Consider the following 15,711-nt stretch of genomic DNA (forward strand, 5'->3'; position numbering starts at 1 on the left):
TGTATGATAGTAGAATGTGTATGATAGTAGAATGTGTATGATAGTAGAATGCGTATGATAGTAGAATGTGTATGATAGTAGAATGTGTATGATAGTAGAATGTGTATGATAGTACAATGTATGATAGTATAATGTTTATGATAGTACAATGTGTATGATAGTACAATGTGTATGATAGTAGAATGTGTGTGATAGTAGAATGTGTATGATAGTACAATGTGTATGATAGTACAATGTGTATGATAGTAGAATGTGTGTGATAGTAGAATGTGTATGATAGTACAATGTATGATTGTAGAATGTGTATGATAGTACAATGTGTATGATAGTACAATGTATGATAGTAAAATATGTATGATAGTAGAATATGTATGGTAGTACAATCTGTATGATAGTAGAATGTGTATGATAGTACAATGTGTATGATAGTAGAATGTATGATAGTAGAATGTATATGATAGTACAATGTATGATAGTAAAATATGTATGATAGTAGAATGTGTATGATAGTAGAATGTGTATGATAGTACAATGTATGATAGTAAAATATGTATGATAGTAGAATATGTATGATAGTAGAATATGTATGATAGTAGAATGTGTATGATAGTAGAATGTGTATGATAGTAGAATATGTATGATAGTAGAATGTGTATGATAGTAGAATGTGTATGATAGTAGAATGTGTATGATAGTAGAATGTGTATGATAGTAGAATGTGTATGATAGTAGAATGTGTATGATAGTAGAATGTGTATGATAGTAGAATGTGTATGATAGTACAATGTGTATGATAGTACAATGTGTAGTACAATGTGTATGATAGTATAATATTCTATTCTATCCTCTACTCTCTGTATGACAGGCATGATGAATTATGTTACGTAGTCTCTTTCTCATTCTTGTCCCCCCCTCTCTCTGTCTGTGTCTCCCTTTCTCTCACACACACACACAAACACTAACACACACACACGGTCCCATGTACACACACACACACACACACACACATCCATGCAGCTCAGTGTCGTTATGCCCTGGGGATGGAGGATGGCACCATCCCTGACTCTGACATCACGGCTTCCAGCGCCTGGTCAGACTCTACTGAGGCCAAACACGGCAGGTACGTATGTCGGTGTGTGTGCGTGCCTGCCTGCCTGCCTGCCTGCCTGCCTGCCTGCTTGCCTGCCTGCATTATTGCATACCTTACAAAGGGAAGAAGCCCAGCAGCTGGCCTGTATAGCTCTGTGCCAGCTGTTATTGTAGCTTATCTCTGTTTCTGGTTTCCATGATTCTAATACTCTGTGACCTTTGACATATTTGGGTCCTTTGTACCTCAATGCTTGACTGTGAAGAGTGCAAATAGAGTATTCAAAGTGTGTGTGTGTGTGTGTGTAATTACATTATCTCTATTCATGTCTGGTTCTGGGTCTGTATCTCTCTACCGTTGACTATGTCTGCCATCTGTTGTCACCATGTTTAAATCACACAGGAGAAGACTATTAGATTACAACACAAGACTGTGGCCAGCGTGTCTCTGTATAGCACATTAGGTCATGACATTACATGACCAGCCTGTTAGACACGGCAGATTCACGTGGCCTATGACTCGATATCCACTGTGTGTGTGTGTGTGTGTGTGTGTGTGTGTGTGTGTGTGTGTGTGTGCGTCTTGTGTGTTTCCATGTCTCTCTTAGCCTGCCATGTCTGGGCTGCGTTTTCTGGCTGATTGTCAGTCCATGTGGAGGTGATCAGTCCCAATCCCTTAAAGAGACACCAGAGACAGACAGACAGAGAGAGAGAGAGAGAGAGAGAGAGATGGGGAAGAGAGTGATATAAAGACAGAAGGATGGGGGAAAAGAGAGAGGATGGGGAATAGAGAGAGAAATAGAGAGGGTGATTGGGAGAGATTGGGGAGGAGAAAGAGAAGAGTGAGAGGGAGGGAGGGGAGAGATAGATAGTATGAAGGATGGGAGGAGAGAGAGAGGTGGAGGGGAGAGATGGATAATATGAAGGATGGGAGAAGAGAGAGAGCGAGAGGGAGGGGAGAGATAGATAGTATGAAGGATGGGAGGAGAGAGAGCGAGAGGGAGTGGAGAGATAGATAGATAGTATGAAGGATGGGAGGAGAGAGAGCGAGAGGGAGTGGAGAGATAGATAGATAGTATGAAGGAATGGAGGAGAGAGAGAAGAGAGTGAGAATGGAGGGAGAGAGAAGAGAAGAGAGGGAAAGGGGAAAGATAGAGGGGGGAATAGAGAGAGAGGGGGGGGGGCGATTGAGGAGAGAGAAGTAGGGAAAATGGGTGTGCCACTGTGATGGAGGGAGGAGGGGAGCTAGAAAGAGGGATGGAACGAGGGAAGGAGGACGCCTGGTGTGTGATCTTAGGGAGGTGCTCATTGATATTGTCCCAAAGCAGCTGGATGACAGCATGTTAGATGGAGAGAGGGAGGAAGGGAATTTAGAGAGAGAAGGAGGAAGGGATAGAGTACTTGGCTGGTCTCAGAGTGAGAGAGAAAGAGAGAGAGGGAATAGAGAGTGATGAAGAGAAGGGAAAGAAGGGAAGGGATAGAAAGACTGGGGGAATAGAGTACTTGGCTGGTCTCAGAGTGAGAGAGAAAGAGAGAGAGGGAATAGAGAGTGATGAAGAGAAGGGCAAGAAGGGAATGGGATAGAAAGACTGGGGGAATAGAGAGTGATGAAGAGAAGGGGAAGAAGGGAATGGGATAGAAAGACTGGGGGAATAGAGAGTGATGAAGAGAAGGGGAAGAAGGGAATGGGATAGAAAGACTGGGGGAATAGAGGACTTGGCTGGTCTCAGAGTGAGAGAGAAAGAGAGAGAGGGAATAGAGAGTGATGAAGAGAAGGGGAAGAAGGGAATGGGATAGAAAGACTGGGGGAATAGAGGACTTGGACAGTTTTTCTCGTTTTGCACGGCAGTGATCTGTCATAATAATCATTTTGGCTGATGCAGGATGCAGAGGCCTGGTTTGTCTCTCTCTCTCCCTTCATCCATTCATCCCTCCCTCTATTATCTCCCCCTTCCCTCCCTCCATCAGTGTCAATGATCTAGTGTTCTGAATGGTAGATTGTGGTGTGCGTGGTCTCGGTTGACCTCAGTGGGATCACCATCAAATGTAGTAAAACTTTATTAGCATTCGATTCAACAATGTTGACAGGAAGAAATGTGTCTTGGTGTTAGGGCTGGTCTTTATATGGTCCAAGTTTGGTTTGCTTCATGTGGTCCAGTTCTCAGTGTGAATTGATCCTAATGCCAGCGACTAAGTGGTTGTACTGTGGTCTGTTTGTGGTGAAGGATATTGTGGTCTCTGTAAGAAGTATTTGTGGTTGGGATAGTTTGGATGATACAGTTATATTCTATCCAGAATTATCTCATTATGGAATCCATAAATTCATAATTCAACAACCCCCCCTCTCTGTCTCTGTCTCTGTTTATGTCTCTCTCTCACTCTCTCGCTCTCCCCTTCTGTCTCTCTCTCTCCTTCTGTCTCTCTCTCCCCTTCTGTCTCTCTCTCTCCTTCTGTGTCTCTGTCTCTCTGTCTCTGTCTCTCTCTCTCTTTCTCTCTCTCTGTCTTCATCTCTGTCTCTCTGTGTCTGTCTCTGTCTCTCTGTCTCCCAGGTTGAGTAAAGGAGAGGGGGATGGTGCGTGGTGTCCTGCAGGAGCAGTGTTCCCCAGTGCTTCAGAGTACCTCCAGGTCAGACAGAGTACACAGGCCTACTCCATGGGCTACAACCACACACTGTATGTGTAGGATTCTCTGTTTCCATTGGCTAGAGGTGCAATCATCCTACCAATACTCACATTTCATTGGGTTAGAGTTTGTGTTTTATTTCATCATGGTAGAAGTTTCCTAGCTTCCCAAGTTTCCCTGTGTTGGAGGTAGAGGGTTAGGATGGTCTTGAGGGTCAGAGCACTACATTACAACTGACCTTGGATCAGTGACTAGAGACATCTTGTTCTCTGTCTTCCAGGTGGACCTGCGCTCGCTGCACTTCCTGGCTCTGGTGGGTACCCAGGGTCGCCATGCCGACGGGCACGGCCGGGAGTTTGCCCGCAGCTACCGGCTCCGTTACTCCCGAGACGGACGCACCTGGATCACCTGGAAGGACCGCTGGGGGCAGGAGGTAAAGACAAGTGTGTGTGTGTGTGTTATCTATCTAATGTATCTCTCTCCCCTTGGCTCTACTTCTCTGACATCATTTCTGTCTTATGCAAAACTTTTATTCAGCCACCCACTCACTCACAACATACTTGAATCTCACTAGTTTTAGTTTTCACATCTAATTGCTTAATTATGCTATTCATGGTTATTCAATGGGTCTCCATGCTACTCTTGACTGTCCCCCCCCCCTCATCCACCAGGTGGTGTCTGGGAATGAGAACACCTATGATGTGGTTCTGAAGGACCTGGGTCCACCCATTGTTGCCCGCTATGTCCGATTCTACCCCCTGGCAGACCGGGTCATGAGCGTCTGTCTACGAGTTGAGCTCTATGGCTGTCTGTGGAACGGTGAGTCACAGTCTGTGTGCATGCGCGAGTGTGTGTGCATGCGCGCGTGTGTGTGCATATGTGTGTGTGTGTATTTGTAGGTCTGTCTGTCTGTCTGTTTGATAGTTGGGAAACGTGTGTGGATGGGTTCTGCATGTGTGTGGGTCTAGAGCAGATTAATTAATACACTCTTAGAAAAAAAGGTTCTGGATAGAACCAAAAAGGGTTATATTGCTTGCTTCATATACGGCACTATATACTGTAGAACCCTTTTGTAGGGTTCTTTGATCAGAACCCCAGGGGTTCTTCTTCACTGAACCAAAATTGGTTCCACATAGAAGCCTTGAATTCCAATAGGGTTCTATATAGAACGTTTAGGGAGGCCATATATGAAGCAAGCATAGAACCCTTTTTGGATCTATCCAGAACCATTTTTTCTAAGAGTGTAAAGTGGATACAGACAGACATTGAAAAGAAGGCCTTTGGAAGATCACAGCAAAGAGGACATCACACGGTCTACTCATATCTCTGCTGTCTGCACTACAGACACTTAGGGGGATGGCCAACAACTTCACCATCCCTAGATTTATTTGCTGTGTGTGTGTGTGTGTGTGCATGTGTGTGCGTGTGTGTGTGAGTGTGTGCATGCTTTTGTGTGTGTCGCCTTGAATTTACAGTCTGTTTGCTAGATTTGGTAAATGTGTGTAATAAGGCTGATTATGTGTGTCTTCAAGCACGTATTTCTGCAGAGATGGAGTTCACTCACCATGATGTTTAATTTACTGTCTGGTTTGGCCTGAGATGAAACCATCTAGTTTTACCACAGATAAGAGACACTACAGCACAGAGGATGATAGATGGTATGTTCCGTGCTCACAGAGCACCAGTGAATTACACTGTGTTTATGGGTGGGTCACGTCTCCTCTCTCCTCTCTGTCCTCCTCCCTTCACACAATGGCTGGCTGACTGGCTGTAAATCAAGCCTAGTGCTGAGCCTTAATGCCTGGGGCCGCTGCATCTGGATGCATCCCAAATGGCACTAGCTATTCCCTGAACAGGGCTCTGGTCAAAGGTAGTGCACTGTATAGGGAATAGGGTGTCATTTAAGACTGAACCTCTGTGTATCTCTCTGGGGATAGACTGACTATCTTCCTGGAATGATTGTCTGTTAGAGAGGTTTCTGTCTCTGGAACCACTAACACTATAACTTGCAGATTCACAGAAATGGAAGACACATTTCCCGGCACACATTCCTGTTCATCATCGTTTTACATTGTGGCGGGGAACGGGTATGCTATGTGGTTTGTTTATTGTGCAAGACCCCAATGGTACTGTGCCCATGTCCCCCACACACACACGTACGCACACGCACACACAAACACACTCTGCGCCTCTGTAAAAGCTGTGTTTATTATGGATGTGAGTGCTGAAGGTGAAACAGTTACAGTGAGTGACTTCAGACCTGTGTTAGGAGAACATGCTGATTAGCCATACAGGCTGGCTGGGGGGAGAGAGGGTCTAATGTTTCACTGGAGAGATGTCTGCTCTGCCTGTGTGTTTCTCATCTCCTAAACACAGGCTTAACCAACGTATGTAGTTCATGTGTAGCTGACCAGGTGATGGTGAAGATGATGTATGTTGTATCTTATTAAAGTGTATATTATTAATGTAGTCTCTCTCTATATACTTCATCTCCCCTCTCTCCCCCCCTCAATCTCTCTCTCTCCCCCTCTTTCTTTCTCACTCTCTCCCCCTCCCCTCTCTCCCCCTCTCTCTATTTTTCTTTCTCTCCTTCTTTCTTTTTCACCCTCTCCCTCTCTCTTTCTTTCTCTCAGATGGCCTGTTGATGTACACAGCTCCAGTGGGTCATGTGATGCACCTGTCTGGCTCACCTGTGTACCTCAACGATTCCACCTACGATGGCAGCATAGAGTCAGGGTAAGCATCATCCTCCTCTCTCAGCTCTGTGGGTATTGGCTGGCTACTTGAGATTGGTCTTCGTCCTCCATTGGCTTTAGTAGGGTCCCACACAAATGCAACTTTTCCCAGGTTGACACTGTAAAAGAGAATGTGTTCTCAGCCAACCTACCTGGTAAAAGATGATGAATATATTAAGGACTCCTGGACTCATCCCATCTGTTAGTAGTTAACAGGGCCTTAGTGAGCCGCAGTCAGCCAAATGGCTGTCATACACATACACGAAACAACTCCTCTACCCAATGTTTATTTTCTCTGTCCACTTTATCGAATAAGAATGAAATGATCTGGAGTAAGGATCTTTATTTGCTGAGGGTGTTGTACTCTGTTTCCAGACTGTATTGTCCAGGGATGGGGGGAAAGTAGGGAGGTTATATTCACATATGCCTTTTTAATGGGGCACAACTGTTTTCATAGCGGATGAGCTAACGGTTTTGATGCAACCCAGACCTATATACAGCAGTGTGTGTGTGTGTGTGTGTGTGTGTGTGTGTGTGTGTGTGTGTGTGTGTGTGTGTGTGTGTGTGTGTGTGTGAGAGAAAGGGTGTGTGAATGTCTCTGTGTGTCACATGTACAATGTATGACTGTGTATGCCTTGGCATGTGTACAGTACATGTATAACGGTGTAATAATGTGTGTGTACTGTATGTATGTGTTTAGGGTTCAGTTCGGAGGCCTGGGCCAGCTGTTTGACGGTGTGTTAGGAGGGAATGACTTCACAGAGACCAAGGAGCTGAGGGTGTGGCCGGGGTATGACTACCTGGGCTGGAGCAGAGAGGCTCTCGGGCAGGGCAGTGTTGACATCGAGTTCCACTTCGAAAAGACACGCAACTTTCACACCATGCAGGTAAGAGGATGTGTGTGTGTGTGTGTGTGAGCAGAGGGAGGGAGGCTGTGTGTGTGAGGGGAGGGAGGGAGGCTGTGTGTGTGAGGGGAGGGAGGGAGGCTGTGTGTGTGAGGGGAGGGAGGGAGGGTGTGTGTGTGAGGGGAGGGAGGGAGGGTGTGTGTGTGAGGGGAGGGAGGGAGGGTCTGTGTGTGAGAGGAGGGAGGGAGGGTGTGTGTGTGAGAGGAGGGAGGGAGGGTGTGTGTGTGAGGAGGGAGGGAGGGTGTGTGTGTGAGGGGAGGGTGTGTGAGGGGAGGGAGGGAGGGTGTGTGTGTGAGAGGAGGGAGGGAGGGTGTGTGTGTGAGGGGAGGGAGGGTGTGTGAGGGGAGGGAGGGAGGCTGTGTGTGTGAGGGGGGGGGGGGGGGGGGGGGGGGGGTGTGTGTGAGGAGAGGGAGGGAGGGTGTGTGTGTCCCTTATGCCTATGTGTGTTTCTGTCTTTAAATCCCAAAATCCCTCCTAAAATCCTTGGCTCACACAGTCCAATACATCTCTATTAAACCTTCAAGTGATCCATTATACAATAATGTTGCACAACATTACACAACACATAATAACTGTTGTCACGTCACTTTATCTCTCTTTATCATCATGTGACAAGCCAGTAGCACATTGTCTTTAATTACCCTCTCAGTCCCACCATCATATTAGCTTTTTGTTTTCCTGTTGTTTAACATTGTTTGTCTGTTGTCTGGTCTCTGGGGGCCATTAGGTTGTATCCCTGGCTGAATGTGTGGTTTGATGGTTTCTTTATGGTGAAATGTTGTGTTGTTATGTTGGAAGATTTTGGATGTGAAGCAACCCAGTTTAATATGTGAACCCAGTTTAATGTCCTGTTGTTTTCTCTTCGGGAATGGAGTCAGTCTAGAATGTTGGTTAGGCCTGGGATTGGAGATCTGCCCACAATAAAAACACATATTATTAAATACAATAAAACTTTAATGAAATTGTATTTAAAACCACACCACACTTTAAAACAATCAAATTAATGAGATAAAAGAAAACAAGCAGGAAGAATGAAAGAAATGAGTAAAGAAACAGTATTGACCAGTTTGACTTTCCAGTCTAGATACAAACGATGAGTGATCTGTTTTGAACTTTTCAGGGTTACTCATTAGTTCCCCCATGCTCTGCCGTTAACGATGGGAATTATTGAATTATCCCAGTGTTTTCCCAGTCCTCTCGGAATGCTGCACCTAAGCTATCTAAAGCTTTCTATCGCTATTTCCTGCTTTTTTACAATGTGTTATCTCAGAAAACATACACCTGAAGAGAATAGCACACAGTTCACATAAATAACTGCAGGAACCTGACATTTCTGTGTTCCCTAAAGGGAGATATGTTCTCTAACCTGGTTCTAGGACGCTCTCGCAGGAGAGGAATGTGTTCTGTTACCTAGATCTCTCCCTCTGCCTCTCTATCTATCTATCTCTATATATACACTACCGTTCAAAAGTTTGGGGTCACTTAGAAATGTCCTTGTTTTTGAAAGAAAAGCTGATTTATTGTCCATTAAATAACATCAAATTGATCAGAAATACAGTGTAGAGATTGTTAATGTTGTAAACAACTATTGTAGCTGGAAATGGCAGATTTTTAATGGAGTATCTACATAGGCTTACAGAGACCCATTATCAGCAACCATCATTCCGTTGTGTTAGCTAATCCAAGTTTATCATTTTAAAAGGCTAATTGATCATGAGAAAACCCTTTTGAAATTATGTTGGCACAGCTGAAAACTGTAGTGCTGATTAAAACCTCTTGAAGCTAGGGGGCACTATTTTTATGTTTGGAAAAATAACGTTCCCAAAGTAAACAGCCTATTTCTCAGGACCAGATGCTAGAATATGCATATAATGACATATTAGGATAGAAAACACTCTACCGTTTCCAAAACTGTCAAAATTGTGTCTGTGAGTTAAACAGAACTGATATTGCAGGCTAAAACCTGAGGAAAATCCAATCAGGAAGTGCCCCTGTTTTTGAAACCTCTCTGTTTCTTATGCATCCCTATTGCCCATTTAAAGGGACATCAACCAGATTCCTTTTTCTATGGCTTCCCTATGGTGTCAACAGCCTTTAGACATAGTTTCAGGCTTTTATTTTGAAGAATGAGCGTGAACAACCACATTGCGTAAGTGGATAGGTGGGGGCTCTCAGAGTGAGTTGTGCGCAAAAGAGAAAGGCGGCCATTGTTACTCCCGGTCCTAGTGAAAAGCCAACTGTCCCGGTTGATATATTATCGAATAGATATTTGAAAAACACCCTGAGGATTGATTATAAAAAACGTTTGACATGTTTCTGTGGACATTATGGATATAATTTGGAGTTTTTGTCTGTGCTGTTGTGACCGCTTTTTCCAGGGGATTCCTGGGCATAACACACCAAACTAACGGAGGTATTTGGATATAAAAAATATCTTCATGGAACATTTGTTGTCTAAAGCTTGTTGACGCTACATCCCCCCCCCCCCCCCCCCCCCCACGCTCAACTCAAAGTCCAATAGCTCAAATGAAAGATAAACACCTTGTTCATCTACCCAGCGAGTCAGATTTCTAAAATGTTTTACGGCGAAAACATAGCACATATGTATGTCAAACCACCACAAAGACAGACAATATGTAGCCATTTTGTCAAACAAAAGATGCAATCACAAACGCAGGATTAAAAGAAAAATAATTCACTAACCTTTTGAAAATCTTCATCAGATGACAGTAATAGGACATGTTATACAGTACATTTATGTTTTTTTCAATAATATGCAATTTATATCCATAAATCTCTGTTTACATTGACGCCATGTTCAGAAAATGCTAAAAAATGTCCGGAGAAATTATAGATAGCTCCGGCAGATAACGCCAGATAACAGCAATACACATCATAAACTTTGACTAAATATACATGTTCTACATATAGTTAGAAAGATACACTGCTTCTTAATGCAAATCGCTTTGTCACATTTCTTTTTAACGTTACAGAAATCGTTCACTATTCAATAATCTCAGACGGCGCTCAGACATAAGCAATATTTCTCCGCTATGTTGGAGTCAACAGAAACACAAAATTACAACATAAATATTACCTAACCTTTGATGGTCTTCGATCAGAATGTAGTGGAAGGAGTCATTACTTACCCAAACATCGTTTGGTTTCAAGTCGTGTGTCTTTGTATTTACATATGCTTCAAGTTCCAGCTGAAATGCATCCAAAATTACTTCTGCTCACGAACAGTTGCGCATCAAAACTTCAAAATGACACATTATATGTCGACTAAACTGGTCAAACTAAGTGCAGAATCAAGCTTTAGGATGTTCTAAACGTACAAAACAATTATCTAATCTATCGGACATTCTTGCTTGCTCTCAGGCATTCTGGAACAAAGGGACGTCTCTCCAAAATGCGCGCTCTCCTGACCTTGTATTTTCTCACGAAACTCACTCTTTTGCCTCCCAAAGGGTCAAAACCCGCGGGATTTGCACAATTAAACGCTGTACTGAATCAGGACATCTAGTGGAAGACATAGAAAGTGTCTCCAGATCCATAGCTGGTTGGGAAGGGTGGGGGCGATGACGTCAAAGTTGCCCCAAGTTTGAGGCTCCCAAAAATAGTTTGGGAGATTGCCTGCCCTGTGAGTTCTGCTATACTTACAGACATAATTCAAACGGTTTTAGAAGCTTTAGAGTGTTTTCTATCCAATAATAATTATTATATGCATATATTAATCTGTATATATACAGATTTTTTTTCAGTTTACTATGGGCACGCAATTTATCCAAAGGGGGCAGTATTCTGCCTATCCTTAACAGGCTAACTGGGAGTCTCGTGAGTGAAAACATCCGAAGATCATCAAAGTTAAACGATTAATTTGATTGCTCTTCTGATTTTCGTGACCAAGTTACCAAGTTTTGTCGAGCGATCGATAAACTTACACAAACACTTGTATTGCTTTCGCTGTAAAGCATAATAAATAAGCACAATAGCACAATAAAACTGGCCTTCTTAAGAATAGTTGAGAGTAGTTGATTATTATCTAGTACTGTACTGTATTATATAGTACTGTACTGTATTATCTAGTACTGTACTGTATTATATGGTACTGTACTGTATTATCTAGTACTGTATTATATAGTACTGTTATCTAGTTCTGTACTGTACTGTAGTGTATTATCTAGTACTGTATAGTACTGTACCATATTATCTAGTACTGTACTGTATTATCTAGTACTGTACTGTACTGTATTATATAGTACTGTACCGTATTATCTAGCACTGTACTGTATTATCTAGTACTGTACTGTACTGTATTATATAGTACTGTACCGTATTATATAGTACTGTACCGTATTATCTAGTACTGTACTGTATTATCTAGCACTGTACTGTATTATCTAGTACTGTACTGTATTATCTAGCACTGTACTGTACTGTATTATCTTGTACTGTACTGTATCTAGTACTGTACTGTATTATCTAGTACTGTATTATCTAGTACTGTACTGTATTTTATTTAACCTATATTTGACCAGGAAGGGCTCATTGAGATTAAAATCTCTTTTTCAAGAGCACCCTGGCCAAGATAGGCAGCACCAAGTCATTACAAGAAAATTACAGACAGACAACATGAAAAACTACAAGTAATCTAGTAAAAACCATTGAATTCACAAGAGTATAAAACAGCAAATTAAAAACATTGACAGGTCAGGGAATCAGCCTCAAAATCCTTCATCAGTGACTTAAAAACACCAATCGGGACAAGTTCTGAAATGTGATGGGTACTCTCTTCGTTCGCTGGACGTTATCCTGCTAACTGTTCCAAATGTCCGAACTGAATTTGGTAAAAGGGCTTTTATGTACTCTGCGCCATCGTCTTGGAACACCTTACAAAATTATTTTAAACCTTCATGGCTGCTGCAATTGTGCTATGCTTCTTCCTGAAGCCCGATTGGTACATTGATAAAATAGAGTTAGCAAATAAAAACTATTTTAGCTGTTCACTTACACGGGTATTTTCACCAGGGGTGACAGCTTTGAGATTGGCCTATAATTAAAATAATATTTAAAAAATGAATAAAAAATCTATATATAAATAAAAAGAGTTTGATCTCCCTTTTAATAGTGGCAGGACAAATGCTGATTCCCACATCTTTGGAATTTCATTACATTCCAGGGTTAGATTGAACAGAGATGTAAGTGGTTCAGCTATGAAATCAGCTGCCAGATTTAAAAAGCAGGGATCCAAAAGATCAGGACCTGCAGGCTTTCTCTGATCTAAGGATTTCAGGGCTTTATGTACCACCTGCACTGAGAATGGCAAAAAGCTCAAAGTTTGACCAGCTCTCACTGGTTCATCCACACAGGGTTGTACAGAGACAGAGGACACTGAATCAAACAGCCTACCGGGTGATACAAAGTGCTCTTTGAAACAATTCAGCATTTCAGTTGTCATATATAGCAACAGAGTCCTTCAAAACACATGACGGTAATTCATTAACATTACTGTTAGCAGACATAGACTTAATAGCCTTCCAGAACTTTCTAGGGTCATTCAGGTTATCAGTGGTAACAAGACATAAAATATTCAGACTTGTCCTTCCTGAGAAGAAAATAACACTTAAAAATAAGCCAATCAGCATTAGAACATGATTTCCTTGCTTTAGCCCAGGCTAGATTACGGTCATGAATAATACTATCTTATATTATCTTGTACTGTACTGTCCTCTGGAGGAGAACATGTGAGTGAGGAGGTGGAGGGGAGGGTTCCATGTGGTAAGGGCTATAGGTCTAGCTCTAACTCACTGAGCGTATGGCTGCTTCATGGAAAGGCTACAGGGGGCTTAGTAGTTACACTCTCACTGTTTATGTACAAGTCAGAGACTATAATGAGGTAGTAATTAACCACAAACTCCCTTCAGCTGTGATCCATATCCATCGCTGATCACTGTTTATGTACAGTCGTGGCCAAAAGTTGAGAATGACATAAATATTAATTTCCACAAAGTTGGCTGCTTCAGTGTCTTTAGATATTTTTGTCAGATGTTACTATGGAATAGTGAAGTATAATTACAAGTATTTCATATGTGTCAAAGGCTTTTATTGACAATTACATGAAGTTGATGCATAGAGTCAATATTTGCAGTGTTGACCCTTCTTTTTCAAGACCTCTGCAATCCGCCCTGGCATGCTGTCAATTAACTTCTGGGCCACATCCTGACTGATGGCAGCCCATTCTTGCATAATCAATGCATGGAGTTGAGTTTGTCAGAATATGTGGGTTTTTGTTTGTCCACCCACCTCTTGAGGATTGACCACAAGTTCTCATTGGGATTAAGGTCTGGGGTGTTTCCTAGCCATGGACCCAAAATATCAATGTTTTGTTGCCTGAGGCACTTAGTTATCACTTTTGCCTTATGGCAAGGTGCTCCATCATGCTGGAAAAGGCATTGTTCGTCACCAAACTGTTCCTGGATGGTTGGGAGAAGTTACTCTCGGAGGATGTGTTGGTAGCATTCTTTATTCATGGCTGTGTTCTCAGCCACTCCCTTGGCTGAGAGGCAACTCCACACATGAATGGTCTCAGGATGCTTTACTGTTGGCATGACACAGGACTGATGGTAGCTCTCACCTTGTCTTCTCCAGACAAGCTTTTTTCTGGATGCCCCAAACAATCGGAAAAGGGATTCATCAGAGAAAATGACTTTACCCCAGTCCTCAGCAGTCCAATCCCTGTACCTTTTGCAGAATATCAGTCTGATCCCTGGAGAGAAGTGGCTTCTTTGCTGCCTTTCTTGGCACCAGGCCATCCTCCAAAAGTCTTCGCCTCACTGTGCATGCAGATGCACTCACACCTGCCTGCTGCCATTCCTGAGCATCCTGGGGATTCAGTTCATTTGCATGGCAAAGAGGGACTTTGCAATTAATTGCAATTCATCTGATCACTCTTCATAACATTCTGGAGTATATGCAAATTGCCATCATGCAAACTGAGGCAGCAGACTTTGTGAAAATGTATATTTGTGTCATTCTCAAAACTTTTGGCCATGACTGTAGTTTGAGAAACAGACGCCTCACAAGTCAAAGGGGGCAATTACTTTTTCACACAAGGGCATTGGGTGTTGCATTTGTTTATGAAATAAATTAAATAAGTATGAAATTGTTGTGGGAGGCCCCGGTGAACAACTGAGCAAGAGGACAAGTACATTAGAGTATCTAGTTTGAGAAACAGACGTCTCACAAGTCCTCAACTGGCAGCTTCATTAAATAGTACCCACAAAACACCAGTCTTAATGTCAACAGTGAAGAGGCAACTCTGGGATTCTGGCCTTCTGGGAAGAGTTGCAAAGAAAAATCCATATCTCAGACTGGCCAATAAAAAGAAAAGATTAAGATGGGCAAAAGAACAGACGCTGGACAGAGGAACTCTGCCTAGAAGGCCAGCATCCCGAACTCGCCTCTTCTCTGTTGACCTTGAGACTGGTGTTTTGTGGGTACTATTTAATGAAGCTGCCAGTTGAGGACTTGTGAGACGTCTGTTTCTCAAACTAGATACTCTAATGTACTTGTCCTCTTGCTCAGTTGTTCACCGGGGCCTCCCACAACAATTTCATACTTATTTAATTTATTTCATAAACAAATGCAACACCCAATGCCCTTGTGTGAAAAAGTAATTGCCCCCTTATACTCAATAACCGGTTGTGCCAACTTTAGCTGCAATGACTCCAACCAAACGCTTCCTGTAGTTGATGTGTCTCTCACGTCGCTGTGGAGCAATTTTGTCCCACCTTCCATGCAGAACTGCTTTAATTCAGTGACATTTGTGGGTTTTCAATCACAAACCGCTCATTTCGAGTCCCGCCACAACATCTCAATCAGGGTTAGGTCTGTGCTTTGACTAGGACATTCCAGAACTTCAAATGTGTTGCTTTTTAGCCATTTTCATGTAGACTTGATTGTGTGTTTTGGATCATTGTCTTGCTGCATGACCCATCTGTACTTCAGCTTCAGCTCACAGACGGATGGCCTGACATTCTCCTTTAGAATTATTTGATACAGAGCAGAATTCATGGTTCCTTCTATTAAGGCAAGTTGTACAGGTCCTGAGGCAGCAAAGCATCCCCAAACCATCACACTAAGCTATAAATAACAAGAACATAATGTATGTTTTCTAGCCAGGCTTGTGCAGGACAGATTACCCAGCAGGCTTTGCTTTGTTGACTTATTAGGCCCGTTCCATATTACAATCAGTATAGTAATATAACATGTTAACCTCAGTGTTCCAGGAGTATGCATGAAGGCATGTGTGTGTGTGTGTGTGTGCGTGCGTGCGTTAGGCGTGTGTGTATTTGTATTAC

The 15,711-nt window shown here is 42.7% G+C and overlaps 1 protein-coding gene across 6 annotated transcripts in view; it reads left to right on the plus strand.

The window, feature by feature from the left end:
- Positions 1-15,711, plus strand: part of ddr1 (discoidin domain receptor tyrosine kinase 1) — an 84,633-nt gene that overhangs the window by 50,614 nt on the left and 18,308 nt on the right. For all 6 annotated transcript variants that reach the window (XM_031788238.1, XM_031788228.1, XM_031788234.1 and 3 more), the window contains exons 3-8: positions 1,018-1,120; positions 3,636-3,711; positions 3,989-4,141; positions 4,380-4,527; positions 6,342-6,444; positions 7,144-7,330. In XM_031788238.1, coding sequence (XP_031644098.1) covers positions 1,018-1,120; positions 3,636-3,711; positions 3,989-4,141; positions 4,380-4,527; positions 6,342-6,444; positions 7,144-7,330 — 770 coding nt within the window. The remainder of the gene's footprint in view (positions 1-1,017; positions 1,121-3,635; positions 3,712-3,988; positions 4,142-4,379; positions 4,528-6,341; positions 6,445-7,143; positions 7,331-15,711) is intronic.

Source organism: Oncorhynchus kisutch, linkage group LG2, assembly GCF_002021735.2.
Source record: "Oncorhynchus kisutch isolate 150728-3 linkage group LG2, Okis_V2, whole genome shotgun sequence".
Taxonomy (NCBI): Eukaryota; Metazoa; Chordata; class Actinopteri; order Salmoniformes; family Salmonidae; genus Oncorhynchus; species Oncorhynchus kisutch.